Genomic DNA, 19,499 nt, shown 5'->3' with positions numbered 1-19,499 from the left:
GACTGCCACTACGAAACATCCCATCACAGCCCTCCAGGCCGTGTCCGGACTCAGGACCACTGGAGCAGGGACCACCGGAACACGATGCACCGGAACTGGGACCACTGGAGCAGGGACCCCCGGAGCAGGGACCACCGGAACACGATCCACCGGAACTGGGACCACTGGAACACGATCCACCAGAACACGGACCACTGGAACTGGCTCCACAATAACTGGATCCACCGGAAAACGGACCACCGGAACATAATCCACTGGAACTGAATCCACCGGAATAAGGACCACTGGAAACCCACTAAGGACTGGGAGGACTGGGTTCCAGGCGGTCAACAAATTTCCAGAATCCCAGACTCCCCATTCTCTCCATCATCTCTGGACAGAGGAGCATGTCGAGACAGAGGTTAAAAACTTCTGACTTTTCTGTCTGCTTGAGGAACAGGTGATGCACCTCAATGAGGAACTGGCAGGCAAACTCTCTTACACCTGTCCCTTACTGACGGATGAACTTTGAGTTTACCGGCCACAATAACTAACCTTCTGCTCCACTCCATATCCAAAAAAAAAACAACAAAAAAAACCCACACAAACAAAAACTCCTCTTGCTGAGTCCTCTAAAGGTCGGATTTTTATGTGACGTTAGTGGAGGTGAAACTCACTCAAGTGCAAGGATTAATGGAAGTACATTTAATAAACCAAAGAAACATAAAACAAAACAAAACCCACAATGGGGGGAAAAAACATGATCAAAGAACAAAATACAAACTCAACATACCAACTGGGAAAACACAGGAAACTGGGAGACATAGACAAGACAGAAAATGCATGTGACAATATATATAGCCTATAGTAGCCTCAGTAATAATATTCTGTATGTGTAAAAAAATGTAATATATCAATAAAATATTAAATGTGTGTGTGTGTGTATCATATACATTTAATTATTACCGTTTACTCAAAACGAATGTTATTACTTAGGCTATGTAATAGGCCTGTCTGTAGACTATATATAAATTTACTTTTCTTCAGTACCGTGGAGAGCGGCCACACTTTTGAGAAGTGAAGGAATGAAGTATCGCGAGTGTAGAGCCCTCCCCTAGACACACACACGGGCTGATGAATTCAGCATCACACACATTCATCCCTCGCGGAACGGATGCTCGTCGACGTGCGTGCGTGTGAGTGTAGGAGTACCGTGACGTGATTGTTTTCACTCCCTTATTCCTAATATCATCTCAAAATATAACGGATTTGGAAAACGTCACTATCACAAGTGCATCGATCATTGAACGGAAAGCGCTTGAATAGATGCAAGTGAGCGCGTGCATTGGAAACATATTCTTGGTTGAACGCGCGAGAAGGTAGGAAGAAGGAAACGGTTTCCACCGATGCCTTTTTACTTTATTACCCTTTTTCTTAATATCAATGTTCTCTGAACAGATTTATATGCCTTACATGCCAGGGAAAAGCAGAAAAGGGTGCAGTCTTAGCTTGCACTGTTGAATGAAACACCTCCCCGCGCAGCTCCATCTTTTCCCTTGAAGGGCGCTATGCTCGACCTCTTTACCGCTCTGAAATGAAGGATTATGTGTTTGAAAAATATTCTCTTTCTCTTGTTTTCTCCTTCAATTATTTTCTTACGTTTTATAACAACAATTCCCATTTGTATTTATGAAATATAACGTTAGGACATCGTTTCATATCTGTGTACCACCCCCGCGACGTGCCCTTCACTTTGCAACCGGCCGGGTTTGGCAAAGAACCGAGCGAGAAAAGCTAACGTTACCAGCTATCGGTTGATAATAATCGCTACAAATATGATTGATAATAATAGCTACGAAGAAATGATACAATCTCTAAGAAGATAGTTAACAATAAAGTCACTAAGGATAAACGTTTGTTGACATTCGCTACAAATACGGCGTATTATAATAAGCGCCATGAAACGATTGTTTATGTTCGAACCGTTCGAATCATTGTAGCCTACTAACTCTAGTCGTGTCTTCATGACAGTTGTTTGGAGTCAAAAGAGGAGGATTCAGTTAGCAGGCCTCATAAACCTGTTTTCCTGATTGAGTTTATGTTAATAACTATCAACAGCTACATTGTGACAACAATCATATGTTTACATGTTTAGCAGAAAATCGGATATTACAGAATTTAACAATATTGCACATTTATTTTAGCTTCATGTGAATGCATTGACTTGATTACCATACACAGATTAAGTCAATATTTGTAGTTTTCTAAACATGTTAATATCAATGAGAATTCTGAATATTAATTGTATTTGTAATATTCACCATAAATATATTGGATGACTAAACAAACGTAAATTTGGGTTAAAAAAAATCAAGCTATTCAGTCGCCATGACATCACTTTTTGGATTTGAAAAATAATTTTTGTAGTCAACATTAAGAGATATTTACATTTTGTTCTACAAACACAAAGTCATACCTCAGAAAAAAATTTTAAGCCTACAAGTTGCTTTATTATAGAAAATGGACTCTAATCTGAAAATAAATAATGTGTATAAACATGGTCAGTGTTACATCCTGCTTAAAGGGATAGTTCACCACAAAATGAAAATGATCCATTAATTTACTCACCCTCAAGTGTTTGAGGGTAAAATGTGTTATTTTGGCAAGGTTGCCTGCTAAAATTCACACTCATGGGTCTATATATCACATAATAGTAGCTTCAACCCACGGACATAGAAAACAACCCCTGGAAAAAAACGCAGACTTGACAACACAATGCAGTTGAGCTCTGTTGACATTTGACAACTAGCGTAATGCGTCGCTTCGTTGCTCTGATTGGTTAATATATATATATATATATATATATATATATATATATATATATATATATATATATATATATATATATTTATATATATTTATAGAGAGAGAGAGAGAGAGAGAGAGAGAGAGAGAGAGAGAGAGAGAGAGAGAGAGAGAGAGAGATAAACACTTCTTAAAGGGATAATTCACCCTTCACCCAAAATTTGATGTTTATCTGCTTACCCCCAGGGCATCCAAGATGTAGTTGTGTTTGTTTCTTCAGAAGAACACAAATGGACATTTTTAACTCAACCGTTGCTCGTATAATGTCAATGGATGTAATTCTATGAGAGTAAAAAACACATAGACAAACGAATCCATATTAAACCCAATGGCTCGTGATGATACATTGATGTCTTAAGACATGAAGCGATCAGTTTCTGCGAGAAACCGAACTGTATTTATGGTATTTTTTTTTTACCTCATATCAGACGAATCTCATCTAGTATTCCCAATGCCATTACTTCTGTCGAGTAAGGTCAAAACCGGTGCGATCGTATTTATAGATACCTCATCAGAATTAGCTTTTGCAGATCGGTCGAATGAGGCATCTATGTAAATATATCCATGACCGCACCGGGTCCCTTACTCAACGAAAGTAATGCCGCTGGGAATACTAGATGAGATTCGTCTGATATGAGGTGAAAAAATAACAAATACTGTTCGGTTTCTTGCAGAAACTGATCGTTTGGTGTCTTAAAACATCAATGTGTTGCCACAAACCGCAGGGTTAAATATAGATTGGTATATCTATGTGTTTTTGACTCTCATAGAAAAACACCCCACTGACATGCTTTATACGAGCAACGGTTGGAGTTAAAAATCTTCATTTGTGTTCTACTGAAGAAACAAACACACCTACATTTCGGATGCCCTCGGGGTAAGCAGATAAACATCATATTTTCATTCTGGGGTGAACTAACCCTTTAAAGTGTTTCATTGCAATGTGTGAATGTGTTGTGTCTGTGTTTTTACAGGTTTTTAAAAATTAAAATTTTACGTTGGTGAGCTGAAAGAAAACAAGAATCTCCATGGCAGGTAAGAGCTTTTAACTTTCTTAAACCAAACTGAATTGTTACCATATTCAAGTACCATGGTTTTTACATGGTACTGTAAGGATGTTCAAAGAATAGCATGGTCCTGCCATGGCACATGTCCATAGTTTTGTTACTGAACCAGGACTTAAGAAGTTAAGCTTTAAATTGTTTTTTTTCCCCCACAGAAAACAATTTCCCACCTCTTCCACGGTTCATTCCACTGAAACCATGTTTTTACCAAGACTTCAACGAGATCCCTGACCAGTGGCGTACAATGTGCAAACGAATGTATTACCTATGGATATGTACGTTTTTAAATATTTCAGCATGTATTACTGTATATATTTCTGGAGTATTCTCTCTGCAGGCATTTTCTTTTGTTCATTACGGTGTGTGCACTGAGTAGATTGCAATCATGTGGCTTTATTTACCATTACAATGTCTCTTTTGTTTTCACTGTAAACACTGAGAAAAAACAGACACGAAAACTTGTAGAGACTGGTTTCGTATTTTGATCTATCGGTCCACGGATAAAATAGTGGAGTGTCATATTACTTGTGTTATTGCACAGTTTACTAGGTTATCATTAAGTCTCACAAGCATTAGATTTGCTTTTGCCATGTAGGATGTTTACCAACTCCTTTTTTCATTAGCACACTTATTGGGAACTATCTTGAAATGAGAAAGTAAGTGTTTGTTGAAATAAATACACATTTGTAGTAGTATCTAAAGTATTGTTAGCTTTGAACTTAGTTTAGACATTACATTTCAGTCATAGTGTGTCATAAATGTGCTCGATATTCTGGTATCGGCCCCATTCCAATAGATTAAATTTTATTTTTCCTTGTAATCTAGTACCCTACAACCCTAAAGTATGCATCAACTGCAATATGATGTATACATGATATTCTTTGCAAGAAAAGGAAATTTGCTTTTTAATATTTTAAATGTAATTTTTAACTTTTAATTTAATTATATATTAAATTAACTTTAATAAATATTTAAAAGTAATTAAATTGGCGATATAAGCTTGAGTTGTAGGGTCTTTCATCACACTTTTAAGTTAATACAAATTTTTTTTCACTCGCAGTGAATAGTGCCACTCTAGCAGCAAACCTGATTGGCTGTCTAGCATGGATGTGCGGAGGGGGCGGGGCAACCAATTTTGGCATGGCCATCCTGTGGCTGATACTGTTCACCCCGTGCTCATACGTGTGCTGGTTTAGGCCCATCTACAAAGCCTTTAAGTGAGTTCAGCTAATGTTTAAAGATGTTTTAAAGTAGTCTTTGAATTGTAATCATGTCGTTGTGCATGACCCTAATGCAGTTCACTCTTTCTTTTGCAGGACAGACAGTTCTTTCAACTTCATGATGTTCTTTTTCGTCTTCATGGCGCAGGTGGTGATTAGTATCATTCAGGCTGTTGGAATCCCAGGATGGGGAGTTTGGTAAGAACTGCTAAAATGTAATTAGATAGATAGATCGAGGGCCCTATCAATCATACACCCAGCGTGTTTTTTTTTTGCTAGTTTCAGCCAGACGCAGTTCTCATTTTCACATTAAGCACCATGTTGTTTAATATGCCCCTATTATGCTATTTTTAAGTTTCCCTTATTTAGTTTTGGAGGTCTCCAACAACAGGTTTACATGCATCAAAGGTCAAAAAACTAATTTTCTCATAATATACATTAGCCTGACAAGCCAGACCCACATCAAGATGTTTGGTCTGGGAAACTCACCATAGACAGGGCTCAATCCGAGGGGCGGGATAAACGGTTGTCTTTCAAACTCCCTCTGCACGCGATAGGATAGCGCTACACCAACCAGAGCAACGAAGGTGAAACAGAGCTTGTTGATAGATTAAACATTCACCATATCCGGTCGGCTAAACTCCGAACACATCTTCCCTTTTTAAGAATGACTTCAGTGCCGTTCTTTGTTCTTTTCTCAGAGAAAAGCTTAACTCCAAGTCTTCCAGAATCGCAGTCAAACCTGATTCGCCAGTTTCTGTGTTTACTAGAAGCACGCAAATGCAACTCGGCCATTGTCATTATGGCCCTGCCCGCCAACTCTTTACTCGATGTGATTGGCCTGACAAGAGTGAGGGGAATACAGCTCAGAAGGGTATTGAGAGTTCCTAGACGACACTTGCGGGCAGATTAAATTTGCTGCTGCTAGGGTGCGTCTAGATTTCTAGGCTAAATATACATTGCACATCACCACAATGTTTTAATGATTCTCAAACGATTCAAGGAATGAATCTGTCTCTCTAAGGGTGCTTTCACACTTGGTTCGATTGCCTGGACCGAACCTGAGTTCGATTGCTCCACCCTCCCCCTGCCCCCGCTGGACTTTGTTCATATTATATTATTTGGGTCCGAACCTGGGTTCGTTTGCGTCATCAAAGCTGCAGCTGTTCACCTGGTTGCTTAGTAACGAAACGTTGGTCCCGTCACTTTTTATATTTTTGTTTTTGAATCGTTGGTTTTGTTACCAAAGCATCAGTAGGTTATAACACTTCCCTAGCGAAACAAAAATATATTGCAGTATATTGGAATATATCATGGAATACATTAGGCAATATATTCACATATATGGGATTTAATATTTATATTCTCCAATATATGAAAGCGGCAATCATTTGTATATTTTGCAATATATTACAGGAATATATAATATATTGTATAACACCATCAATATATTATTCCATGTATTTACAATATATTATAATATATTTCAAGAAATATATTGGTAAATATTAGGGGTGTAACGGTTCACAAAATTCACGGTTCGGTTCGATACGATACACTGGTGTCACGGTTCGGTTCGGTACGGTTCGGTATGTTTTAGATACAGCAAAAAGAAAAAATTGGCAGAAATTACATTTTTTTATTATTTTTTTATTAAAACTAACAAAGTATGATTTTATTTTGTATGATTTTACCCATATTCTATGTAGTTACAGGAATAAGACATTAGCTCTTTACATTAGCGTGTGCGGTGCGTGTTGCGTTGCGTTGCGTGTGCGTTGCAGGAGCCCCACACCCTGTAGTGTTTTCACATATGCTGTGTTTGCAGTCCGCAACTGATCCGCTGTTGCATACCACAAACACAGCATTGATTCATTATTTTTTATTTAAAATCCAAAAGTTTTTACTGAACATGCCTCGTCAGAATTCCAATTCTCTTTGTTTACTCTTTAATAGAAGTCAGGTTACGTAGCCTACTACATTTAAACAACATTTTATTAAATTCATTTATTCATATTTATATACTTTAGATTTAGCTCACACAAGTGGCAAAACATTTAAACATAGTTTATAGCCTTAAATCACAAACATTTTAAATTAGAAACTTACAATAGTCTATTCAAAAACAGCCGACTCTCGTCTTTTCTTTCGTTTTTACACCCTTTTAAAAGAAATCCTGCCGGTCAAAAAGAACTTTGCTTTTCACCTCCAAGAAAGTATACGAGTGCTATCCATTATGGCACATTTTTTTTAACCTAAATGCCAGGTAAGGTGTCGTTTTGTTGCTTTACTTGAGAAAAAAAAAGCCATGTGTTGACTTTGAAACAAGAGTATATTTTAAATGATGCATCTGTGGTGAAATTACTAGATTTTCGCGTCAGTACATGTTTATTTTAATGCGAACAATGTTCTACCACTTTAATGCAGCAACGCAGCGCAGCAAAAAATAGACTCGGTACGAAAACGATCCGTGCACTGCTGCAGACGCAACGCTCCTGGAACAGACTGACGGACCGCACCCGCGTGCAGTTTGAAAGCTGTCATCCGTTAACATGGGTACGGAAAAAAATACGCACCGCACACGCACTGCAGACGGAGTATGTGTGACGCCCGTTTCACACATACTCCGTCTGCAGCGCGTGTGCAGTGCGTGTTGCGTTGCGTATGCGTTGCAGGAGCCCCACACCCTGTAGTGTTTTCACATATGCTGCGTTTGCAGTCCGCAACTGATCCGCTGTTGCATACCACAAACACAGCATTTATTCATTATTTTTTAAAATCCAAAAGTTTTTACTGAACATGCCTCGTCAGAATTCCAATTCTCTTTGTTTACTCTTTAATAGAAGTCAGGTTACGTAGCCTATTACATTTAAACAACATTTTTTCAATTCATTAATTCATATTTATATACTTTAGATTTAGCTCACACAAAAGGCAAAACATTTAAACATAGGTTATAGCCTAAAATCATAAACATTTTAAATTAGAAACTTACAATAGTCTATTCAAAAACAGCCAACTCTCGTCTTTTCTTTCGTTTTTACACCCTTTTAAAAGAAATCCTGCCGGTCAAAAAGAACTTTGCTTTTTACCTCCAAGAAAGTATACGAGTGCTATCCATTATGGCACTTTTTTTTTTTACCTCAATGCCAGGTAAGGTGTCGTTTTGTTGCTTTACTTGAGAAAAAAAGCCATGTGTTGACTTTGAAACAAGAGTATATTTTAAATGATATGCATCCGTGTTGAAATTACTAGATTTTCGCGTCAGTGCATGTTTATTTTAATGCGAAAAATGTTCTATCACTTTAATGCAGCAACGCAGCGCAGCGCAGCAAAAAATAGACTCGGTACGAAAACGATCCGTGCACTGCTGCAGACGCAACGCACCTGGAACGGACTGACGGACAGCATCCGCGTGCAGTCTGAAAGCTGTCATCCGTTAACATGGGTACGGAAAAAAATACGCAACGCACACGCACTGCAGACGGAGTATGTGTGAAACGGGCGTAAGGTCTCATATCCGCGGCTATAAATGGACCACTCGCCGCGCTGATGTCTTTTGCCATTTGAATAAGTTGGAAATGTCTGTCTAAATGCTGCGGGGATAGTTTGTGGGATAGTTTGTGGCTGTTTCTCCTTTTTATCGTCTTGTTGTCGGCGTAAAGACAACAAGATCGTCTTGTTGTCGGCTTTGATTGACATGACATGAATTATTCCCGCTGCTGTACCATCAGCAAATGCGACATACCGTTGTTTTTTAATCCATCACTCTTGCCAACACCATCATAGCTTACCAAGAATCCAAAGTTCAACCAAACACCAGACCTGTTGGTTATTGGAGGATCTTCTATTTCTGGTTTGTTAAACGCAATAGCCATTTTGCCACGAGCATTCAGCGCGTAGCCTACTGAGTAAGCGAGCACCTGACTGAGCAGCCTAAAACATATTTGGTCTTTTTTTTTTTTTTTTTTCACTTCGGCGGTGTCAGGGGCATTGCCTGTTATGTCGTTTTGGTTATTGGGCTACCTTGTTGAACGCATATTATTATATTTCACACACTTTTTTTATTTTCCGAATCTAATTAATTAGTCCAAGAACCGTTCGGTACATAATGCGTACCGCGTACCGAACCGAAAGCCTCGTACCGAACGGTTCAATACGAATACGCGTATCGTTTCACCCCTAGTAAATATATTTTCCTTTTGTAAGGGTTGGGTCTATCTGCCGCTAATGTACTGCAAATGCTCTAAAGAACGCTAAAGACGAGCAGAGATGAGATATACAGCTCTCTGCTTGGAGTATGTCAGTGCACTGCATCAGGTAAATGAGTGATTTTTATAAAATCAGTCAGCATTAATAGCGGTTTACTTCCGCCATGTAGTACGATTGCGTTCACATTAGCAGCGAACCGTACCAGAGTTCACATGAACCGTACCCCAGACCACCCTTTAAGCAGACTCGGGTACAGTTTGTGGATGCGGGCTCGGAAGACTGTGTTGACATCATCCAGACGAACCGAACTCTCACGTCAATCGAACCCGGGTGCGCACCAAAAGTGCTAGTGTGGAAGCACCCTAAATCCCCTAAATCCTTTTCACGACCCTACACTGCTCTGATTGGTCAGATGTCCCAGTCTGTTGTGGTTGGTCAGCAAAACTAACTATTCCACCTGAACCTTGAGCAGGACGTTTCTGAGTGATTCTACTCAGTTTGAGGTACATTATGAGATGTTTCAACTGTAATTCCTTACCATCAGCATAAACAAGTGTGTGTCCATCAAAAAACCTGTGTGTGTGTGTGTGTGTGTTTCTAATTTATTGCGATGCACATGCAGGAACTGTATCAATAAGAGTGCATACGTTAGCCGAACACTAATGTGATTACTGATAATATTAAAGGTAATATTAAACTTGTTCTGTCCTTTATCCTTACTCAAAGTAGTAAGAATGACAGAAAACCTGCATACAGAAACAGTTTTAGGAAATACTGCAGCCCACCGCTGATTTACAGTAGTTTTTCAGTAAGACAATAATAACATGAGTTCATATACTTACACAATATGAAACACAATAAACACATTATAGAGCACAGCGTCTTCTCTACATGATGCTATCGAGTATCCGCAGGAATCAGCTGCAGTATTTGATGTGTTCAAGTTTTCCCTGGTGTCTGCAATAATTGGATTGGCAATATGCTAATGTTTCGTCTTGACGTCACAATGAAACGGCTTGCGACTCATGTGAAAAACTTTTTATTTAATTGACTCAGAGTCGACTCTTACTTTTGAAAGACAATGGCCCTCATTTATCAAAAGTGCATACACCAAATTTCCAGCGTACACCTTGTGTACACCCAAACCCATGGTGACTACGGCACGCTCAAATCCTACACCAGCTCAGGAGGTGGTGTACTCACGTTTGGAGTTAGTGCGAAAATGCGCAGAAAAACAATTCCTAACACCACAAAACGCACTGACAAATATATGCTATATTATGACCCACTGTAAAAAAAACAACAACATAGTAATTATAAACTTCAGTGTTTATTTTTGTGCAACATGGACTTGTTTTATTTGTGTGACTTTACCAAAGCATTTGATTTTAGGCATGTATTCCTCCAGTCGCGAGTCTGTGCGCTTTACCTGACGGTTTAGGATTAGGCCCGGCAGCTGCGCACGGACTGGGACTGAAAATAATTCAGACTGACAAAATAATAAAAATGACATTCTTCTTTTTTTAAACAATAATAATAAAAAAATAAATAATAACGATATTCTTCTTCTAAATAACAATAATCCTCATTAATAATAAAAATCGTAATAATAATAATAATAATAATAATAATAAGAATAAGAATAAGAATAAGAATCTTACAAATTGTCATGCAATTGTTAATGTGAATGAATGGTAGGCTACTCCACATCACATCATCACTATCGTACACCCCATTAGTCTACATGTTTTTGTGGGCACCTTTAATCCCACTCTTTAAACTCCCAAATAAAACTATTTAGTTATTTTCTACTTCCCTGGTGATGGTCTCGATGGGCGCGTCTCACTAGTTCAGTAGAGCACTGATCAGGGAGTCAGCCCATTGACTTATGTCCTAATCAGTGCCCTGACTAGTGGACTAGTGAGATGATTGAGCGCGCCCGATCTCCACGTCGGAGAAGTTTCGCTTATTTTGCCGTCTTCCGTGAGTCCATGCCGTAAAATGAGGGCGTGGGGGAGGCGGAGACTTGAATATATAGGGGCGTGTTATTCTAATGACGATCGTTTTCAGCCGCAGCATTATCAAGGGCCAGTATTGCGTACACCTGGATTGCAGAGGTGCGCACAGCTTCATAAATCAGCCGGTGAGAGGAGTGTAAGCATAATCATACGCCAACATATACGCCCGTTTCTACGCAAGATTGATAAATGAGGGCCAATAACTTCAAAAATGATGCACTTTCAGGTGTAAAACTTTGCAGGATGTTTTCATTCACTTAGAACTATGTTACACACTACATGAAAGGTAATTATCAATAATCCATAATAGGGGCACTTTAAATAGCAAATGCACTTGCGCCCAAGGTTGTGCTGGTCTGAAAACGAGGTGTGTTTAGATGCATTGTTGCCGTGTTGCTATTTTGAGTAAGTGAAAAATACAGCGCCATTGACCAAAAAAAACCTGAACTAAAATCTATAGCGCTGTATTTTTTGTGTTATTTAAAGGAACACTCCACTGTTTTTAGAAACAGGGCTTATTCAACTTTTTTCCTACATTTAGATATGTGGGCAAATGCATTTTGTCTCAGTGCATGCATTGTTTTATTTTAGCATGGTCGCCGTTAGCTTAGCTTAGCATAATGAATGGAATCCTATGTTTCCAGCTAGCATGTCCTGAGTAAAAGTCATCAAAAAAAAAAAAACACCCACCTAATTACTTCTTGTGTCCTGCGTATTCTAAAACAATGCATGCACTGAGACAAAAATGCATTTGCTTACATATCTAAATGTAGGAAAGAAGTTGAATAAGCCCTATTTCTAAAAACGGTGGAGTGTTCCTTTAAAGGGGACGTTAGTGATATGCGCCTGGCGTGCCGACCGTTTTTTGCACCTGTGCCATGCTCTTCAGACCATGCGCTGAGATCGTTAAAATAGGGCCCAAATAGACAGACAGACAGATGAAATAGATGGACAATAGATAGATAGATAGATAGATAGATAGATAGATAGATAGATAGATAGATAGATAGATAGATAGATAGATAGATAGATAGATAGATAGATAGATAGATAGATAGATAGATAGATAGATAGATCTAGAGACAGAGAAAGAAAGAAAGAAAGAAAGAAAGAAAGAAAGAAAGAAAGAAAGAAAGAAAGAAAGAAAGAAAGAAAGAAAGAAAGAACGCTGGGACAGTTCCAGTTGAGTTATCCTACAGAATCTCAAATGACTCATATACTCTTGCGTCATGTATTATTTTTAGCAGGCGTATAGTATGATCTGTTTAAAGTACATCTGGACTTTATGTAATATTCTGAATGTACAACAATCTTGTCATGTACTGCACTTTCTAAGTAGCATGTTAATGAGGAGAGGATCTCTTTTTGTGTTTCTATCACAGTGGCTGGCTGGCCACCATCACGTTTTTCAGCACTAATATCGGCTCTGCCGTTGTTATGCTGATTCCAACCATAATGTTCACTGTCGTGGCTGTTTTCTCCTTCATCGCCCTCACCAAGGTACCCGTTATTGTTCCGCCATTATTGTTTAGACTATAAACAGATCCCATGATATATAAAGTTCAAGCACTTATTAAGTTATGCTGTGTGATGTCTTAATCTTAACAATATTTTTTTTTGTTGATTAAGGATCATTGATCATTTTTTAATCCTGCACAGAATTACTGCACTCTCTTACTTATTTGTTTTCTCCTGAGATAAATCCTTAGTAATCTCACCTTTTCTATTTTTTCTATTGTTTCTAAAGAAATGTGCTCAGATGTGCCTAAAACATAAATGTAATCTTTAAAAACTATATTTTATTCTTTAATTCTTGAAATGAATATCCATTTATACTGTATATATAATATTGTGATGCCTAAATTCACTAAAACATTTAAAAAATGTTATTTTCAGGTTTTATTTAATTATTTTAGACAGAATATTATAGAATAATATTTTCTTGTTATTAATAGTTTTAATAAAATATCTGCTATCTGCTATCTGCTTATTGGTTCAATACAAATAATTATTGTCTCACGTATTTGATATATTTAAAAACACTAACTATTTTTTGTGACAGTAATCTGTAAAGTTCATGAAATGAATATCCATGTTTTATACTGTACATTATAATATTGTGATGCTCAAATTAACTTTAAAACAATAAAAACCTCAGATTTTAGTGTTTTAAAAAATACTTTAGACAAACATTTTAAAAAAAGTGTATTTATAATTTTTTTAATGTAATATCTGCCTTTTATAAATTATTGGTTCTATGAAAATAATTGTCAAGCTTGCATATCGCAAAAATGTTAATATAGCACATTTTATACACTGTAAAAAAAACTGTGGTTTTAGTTGGTTTAACTTAAGAAAGAAAGTAACCTGGTTGCCTTAAAAATTTGAGTTTTTTGAAATTATTATTGTATTTAATTTTAAATATTTTAAATATTATTGTATCTGAACCACATAAAAAATTTGATAAATCATGAAAATAGCACAATTTGGCATGTTTCATTGCGTCATCAGAAATAAAACGCACACAATTACCCAATATGCTTACAAAATCTTTTAATAATATTTTAATAAAGGTTGTCAAATCTCAAAAAAATGTCATTGTATTAACTCAATTTTAATTTCAATGAACTCAAAAATTTAAGGCAACCAGGTAACTTTTTTCTAAATATTTTTTTACAGTGTAGCTCTATCCTCTGTATGCCAGCAACTGTCTATTTTTTATATACGGTCTACTTTCTTTGTATAACAGTTCTATCTAATAAAGTATTAGACAGAACAGTTAAACAGATCTTAAACTAATGAATATGGCGAACCATGTGCTCAGGCTCTGGCGTTCTCAGTGCTATCAAAATAAAGGCCTGCCACTGTCAAAATAAAAGCTTACGTCACTCCAGAGCTCCTACTGGCGCTGCGAATGCAACCAGGAAAATGGCCCTAGGGGAACTTTAGTTCTCGGGGAACCACCCTGGTGGGTCATTCCAATAACTAAGTTCCTATTACTACCCTGTGCGTAAGCCTTTAATGTTGCCTATATGACAGACGTGTGTTACACATGTTGCACTGAACTGTATTTTCTTTTAAACATATATGCCTAGTTCTGAGTTATGAAAGATCAACCTTAGAGCAATACAATTTTCTTCTGTCTTAGGTTCACAACTTCTACCGTGGCAGCGGAGGCAGCATGAGCAAAGCTCAGGAAGAATGGACCACCGGTGCTTGGAAGAACCCTCACGTCCAACAGGCAGCACAGCAGGCAGCTATGGGCGCTGCACAGGGGGCCATGCCGGGCCAACAACAGTACTCCGCTGCACCAACCTACAACTATGATGACCCAATGTAGATCCTTTACAGCCATAATGGGGGGAGGGGACAGAAACAGGGTATTTGGGAAGGCGTTTCAAAGGGATAAAGTCAGCGATTAGTTTGGGGGAGGGAAAAAGGAAAGATTCTTCTGACCAATTGGAATTCAAACAGGTTCCCACCAGTACAACAGTACGATAGTTTAAAGGGTTGCTTTTGGTATTTAGACCCCATAAATAGGAAACTATCAGTCTTGCCATGTGGTATTACGGCAGATTGAATTAACGGTTATGTAGTGTTTCTTCACTTAACGTATTTTAAACACTAGAGCACTAATAAGGAAACATTCCAAAACTCACCATGTTTCTATAGTAAATAGACTCTCAGATGGTTGTCGGGTTCATCTATGTGGTATTTGCAAGCCAGTTATATATATTTTGGTTGGCTGTTAGTATTCAAAAACACATTTTGACTATTTAGCAGACACATCTTTACTCTCACGTCTTACGAATAAACGTAGGTTTTATGCACAGAGAGAAGAAAAGATCAGCTTTCGTAAATAAATTGACTGGTATTTACTTGATCTCTCAGATGAAAAGGTATAAAGCTTACAAACATTACATTGTTTCTGTTGAGCACTTTACGTCAAGTGCAAGTGCAAAGAGAGCTTGGTTTGTTTTGTCAAATTGTTTCACTTTCTTTGAAGGTTCGAAGGAAAGCCATATGTTTACGTTGTTTTTTTAGTTGTTGAGTATTTTGTTTGCGTTTAATATGTGCAGTTTTGTTTTACCTCAGGATTTAATCGTCTCATTTTAATGCTGATGTACTATAGGCGAGGTTCGACTTACGAAATCGATCGGGCGAAATATTTGTACATGTTGTGCGTTTGTACATTAGTTCAATTTAAATGCTCTCGAATAGAGTAAATATTTAATCTACTCTCAGCCACAGGCTTGTTATAAATTCAATCCATTATGATCTAAATCTGATGCAGAGGCCGTTATCATTAATATCACAGAAATCATAACTGTTTGCAAATAATCAGAGACTGAGTTTCAGTAATTTCTGGCTTCTTGGTGGTTTATTGTCCATTGGGTTAAAACCATCAACTAAAGCACATTATGAAGTAATATTGTCAATATATATATGTTGTATCATATTAATTATGGATTACTCTTACAGGTTAAGTGATGTACAGTAGTACTTTGCATCTTCCCAAAATGATGTCCATTTGTGATGATTTTTCTTGACATTTCCTAAAAATATTTGCTCTATTATGCATCGACAAGCAATTTCTTGTGTGAAATTCCTGATTTACATAAATTTAAGCACTATTTAAGTGCTTAAGCACTATTTAGTAGTGCTTTCAAAATGATTAATTGCATCTAACTTAAAAGTTTGTTCATATATATATATATATATACACACACACACACACACACACACTCACACACACACAGGCATAACATTGTGACAGACAGGAAAAGTGATTAAAACTGATTATCTCTTCAACACGGCACCTGTTAGTGGGTGTGATATATTAGGTAGCAAGTGAACATTTTGTCCTTGTATGTATGTGTATTTGTATGCGTTAGAAGCAGGAAAAATGGGCAAGTATAAGGATTTGAGCCAAAGCGAAACAAAAATGACTGACAAAGGCCAAATTGTGATGGCTAGACAATTGGGTCAGAGCATTTCCACAACTGCAGCTCTTGTGGGGTGTTCCCGCTCTGCAGTGGTCAGTATCTATCAAAAGTGGTCCAAGGAAGGAGCAGTGGTGAACTGGCGACAGGGTCATGGACGGCCAAGGCTCATTGATGCACATGGGGAGTGATGGCTGGCCCATGTGGTCTGATCAAACAGACGAGCTACTGTAGCTCAAATTGCTCAAGAAGGTAATGCTGGTTATGATATAAAGGTGTCAGAATGCACAGTGCATCGCCATTTGTTGCGTATTTGGGCTGCATAGCCACAGCCAGTCAGGATGCCTATGCTAACCCCTGTTCTCCTTCGAAAGCGCCAACAGTGGGCACATGAGCATCAGAACTGGACCACAAAGCAATGGAAGACGGTGGCCTGGTCTGACGGGTCAGCACGGGCATCCTGACTGGTCTGCGGGTATGCAGCCCCATATGCAACAAACTGTGATGCACTGTGTATTCTGAGCATTAACTTCTTAAGCTGTTGGAGGTGCAGGAGCTCGTCTGTTTGATCGGACCACACGGGCCAGCCTTCTCTCCTCTCGTGCATCAATGAGCCTTGGCCGCCCGTGACCCTGTCGCCAGTTCCTTCCTTTGAGAGATAATCAGTGTTACTCACTTCACCTGTCATAATGTTATGCCTGATCGAAATATGTTTGTGTGAGTGTGTGTGTGTGTGTGTGTGTGTGTGTGTGTGTGTATATGTATTGTTTAAATTGTGATTAATCAATTTGACAGCACTAAAATTTAGAGATTATTTCAACATTTTCAGACCTGAAAAATTGTGGATTTGTAATATATAGTAAAACATTTAGTTAGATTTGTTGTTCCAATTCTGGATTTACAGTCTATCTATGAGGAGCTGTTTAGTAATAATTACATGGTTGACTGTATAACTGGGTCATAGTTTAAAGAGGATAAAGAAAAGAAAGAATGGAATAGATTAAAATAATAGTGTACAGTATATGTAATATGTCATCTCAATGTCTCTATCAAGGCTTGTAAAATACTTTTAATCATTTCAAGAACTGTGAAACAATACGCCCATGACATGTGTGATATTATTTATGTATGTCTGGGGAGTTTTTCTATGTACTCTTTTGTTTATGCAAAGATCTTTTTGTTAATATGTGTTTTTGAGTGTTTTAAGCGTAACTGTTCCACTGTGTGATGCTTAGTACACAGTTGTGGGCCTTTTGGTAAGACAGGACTTCCTGTGCAACGCTTCTGGCTGAAGTTTGTCTCTGATTGAAATGAATAGTCCCGTTGCGCCCTCTGGTGGACTGGATGTATATAACTTTACCTGTTTGTTTTCTGACAGTCACTGAAGAAAACATTGACAGAAGCAATATCGATATCTGTCATGCATGATTTGATTACATCAACAAGAATGCTATTTTTCAGCCGCACCAGCAAAAGCTACGGTCACTGTCCTTTCCAAGACCCGCCATGTTCTTTTGTGCCCTGATCTTCATGCCTATGTATTCCACTAGTAGATAAAGCCTTGTTCATACTGTAAAGTTAAGTGAGTGGAAAGATGCCAGTAGTAACATAAAACTGATAGTTGTCTTTGTACAGTGAGTTGTGTGTGGTGCTTGGTAAATTTGTGAATTCAACCAAACCTCGTGCCATGTGTGTGTGTGTGTGTGTGTGCGTGTGTAGATGTTAATTATTTTGTCAAGCCTAACATGGAATGTATTGTTGACAGTCTGGTACATTTTACAGGTTTCCATTTTTATTTCTTTTCTTTTATCTTTTTTACCCCCCCCCCCCGAGTTTTAATGGTCAAACATTGAAATAATTTTCTATTTTCAATTTTGCCATATTTATTCCCTCAGCCCCTATGTTTAGTGTACTTAATATTATTTGTATTGAATTCCATGTAAACTCCACATGTTAGGTTTCCTGAGAAAAACTAGGCTACTTACAAATCAAACAATCATGCAAACATGAAGCTCACTAGTTGTGATATCTGAAGGTGGTTGTTTCTGCAGTTTGAGATGATTTTTATTTTTATTTTGGTTCAGTTTGTATTACTTTTATATTATTTTATCTCTCCCTGATGGATAATAAACAGATGATGTTTATTCTGAGTCTGTCCAAGTCTTTATAATCAACAAAAAATAAAACTATTAAAACCCATTTTCACTAGAACTAACCGAAATAAAAACAAAATCTTGCAAAGGCAACACTTCTCCTTTTCATTTAGTTAAAATGGTTGCACTTAAATAACTACAAATACAAAATAAACTAAATAAAAATATCATAAATTTTAATCGTATCTCAATAATAGTAAAATATCACTGAACCTTTGAAACGAGCAGCATTTTTCAATGTGTTGATGTAATTTTTCAAACAGGAAAACAGGGCAGGACATATGGAACAGGAGCCATTGAGCTCGGTCAAAGCCACAGTTTTATCCTAATTTCTCCTCCTAATCTCCTCTGTATCGCTTTAAAATATAATTCTGTGCAGATTTTAAATGTGTCCGATATGTTTTGTTGTCTGCGCTGACTTGATCATATGATCCGCTCTGTGCTGTCGTGTCTCTGGACTGGAGCAGATTGTGTGTACGCAATGCGTCGGGTTGTGTGACACTAATGTGAAACCAGACTTCATTCGCCCCAATGGATGTTTACACTGCCTGAATAGTTCCCTATCCACTATATAGTGCACTATGTGCCATTCACCATGTAGAAAATAGTAAATGTCTGACCAAGTGACCGATTTTAGCTGCAGCTTCAGCATCTATTTAATAGATACAGAGAGCGTTTGATTGGACAGAAAATCTGATGAGAAGCTGAAGAGCAGAGTGATGTCATCAAACTCATTGATCCGTATTAGCGGAAGAAGTGAGAGATTGTTAGTTTTGAACTCTTATATCTTCTAAATTAGAATTTTGTCATTGTTTTGGACCACGCTAGCCTGGATGCCAGCCGAACTTAGCCCCGCCCACAACATTTTTAGGTCGGGCAGTTCGGTCTGGCCTTGCTCCATAGAGGAGTGATTATCCCTGAACAGAAACTGTTCAGACCAATGAAATCATCAGGGCGGGCTTTAGACGATGACGGACAGATGATCAACAGTAACGTAATCATGCACGTCATCAAAGGGGCTTGGGTTGTATTTTTTCGAATCCTA

At 37.9% G+C, this 19,499-nt stretch overlaps 1 protein-coding gene across 1 annotated transcript; it reads left to right on the top strand.

The window, feature by feature from the left end:
* Positions 1-1,104: 1,104 nt before the first annotated feature.
* Positions 1,105-18,445, top strand: scamp5a (secretory carrier membrane protein 5a). Its single transcript, XM_067436136.1, has 7 exons — positions 1,105-1,358; positions 3,819-3,879; positions 4,064-4,183; positions 4,969-5,125; positions 5,225-5,326; positions 12,741-12,858; positions 14,507-18,445. The coding sequence occupies exons 2-7, from the start codon at positions 3,873-3,875 to the stop codon at positions 14,696-14,698; spliced, it is 696 nt and encodes a 231-aa protein (XP_067292237.1). The 5' UTR covers positions 1,105-1,358; positions 3,819-3,872; the 3' UTR covers positions 14,699-18,445.
* Positions 18,446-19,499: the final 1,054 nt, after the last annotated feature.

The sequence above is a fragment of the Pseudorasbora parva genome, chromosome 25 (assembly GCF_024679245.1).
Source record: "Pseudorasbora parva isolate DD20220531a chromosome 25, ASM2467924v1, whole genome shotgun sequence".
Taxonomy (NCBI): domain Eukaryota; kingdom Metazoa; phylum Chordata; class Actinopteri; order Cypriniformes; family Gobionidae; genus Pseudorasbora; species Pseudorasbora parva.
The sequence above is the reverse complement of the archived record's forward strand: the minus strand, read 5'-3'. Positions and strand labels throughout refer to the sequence as shown.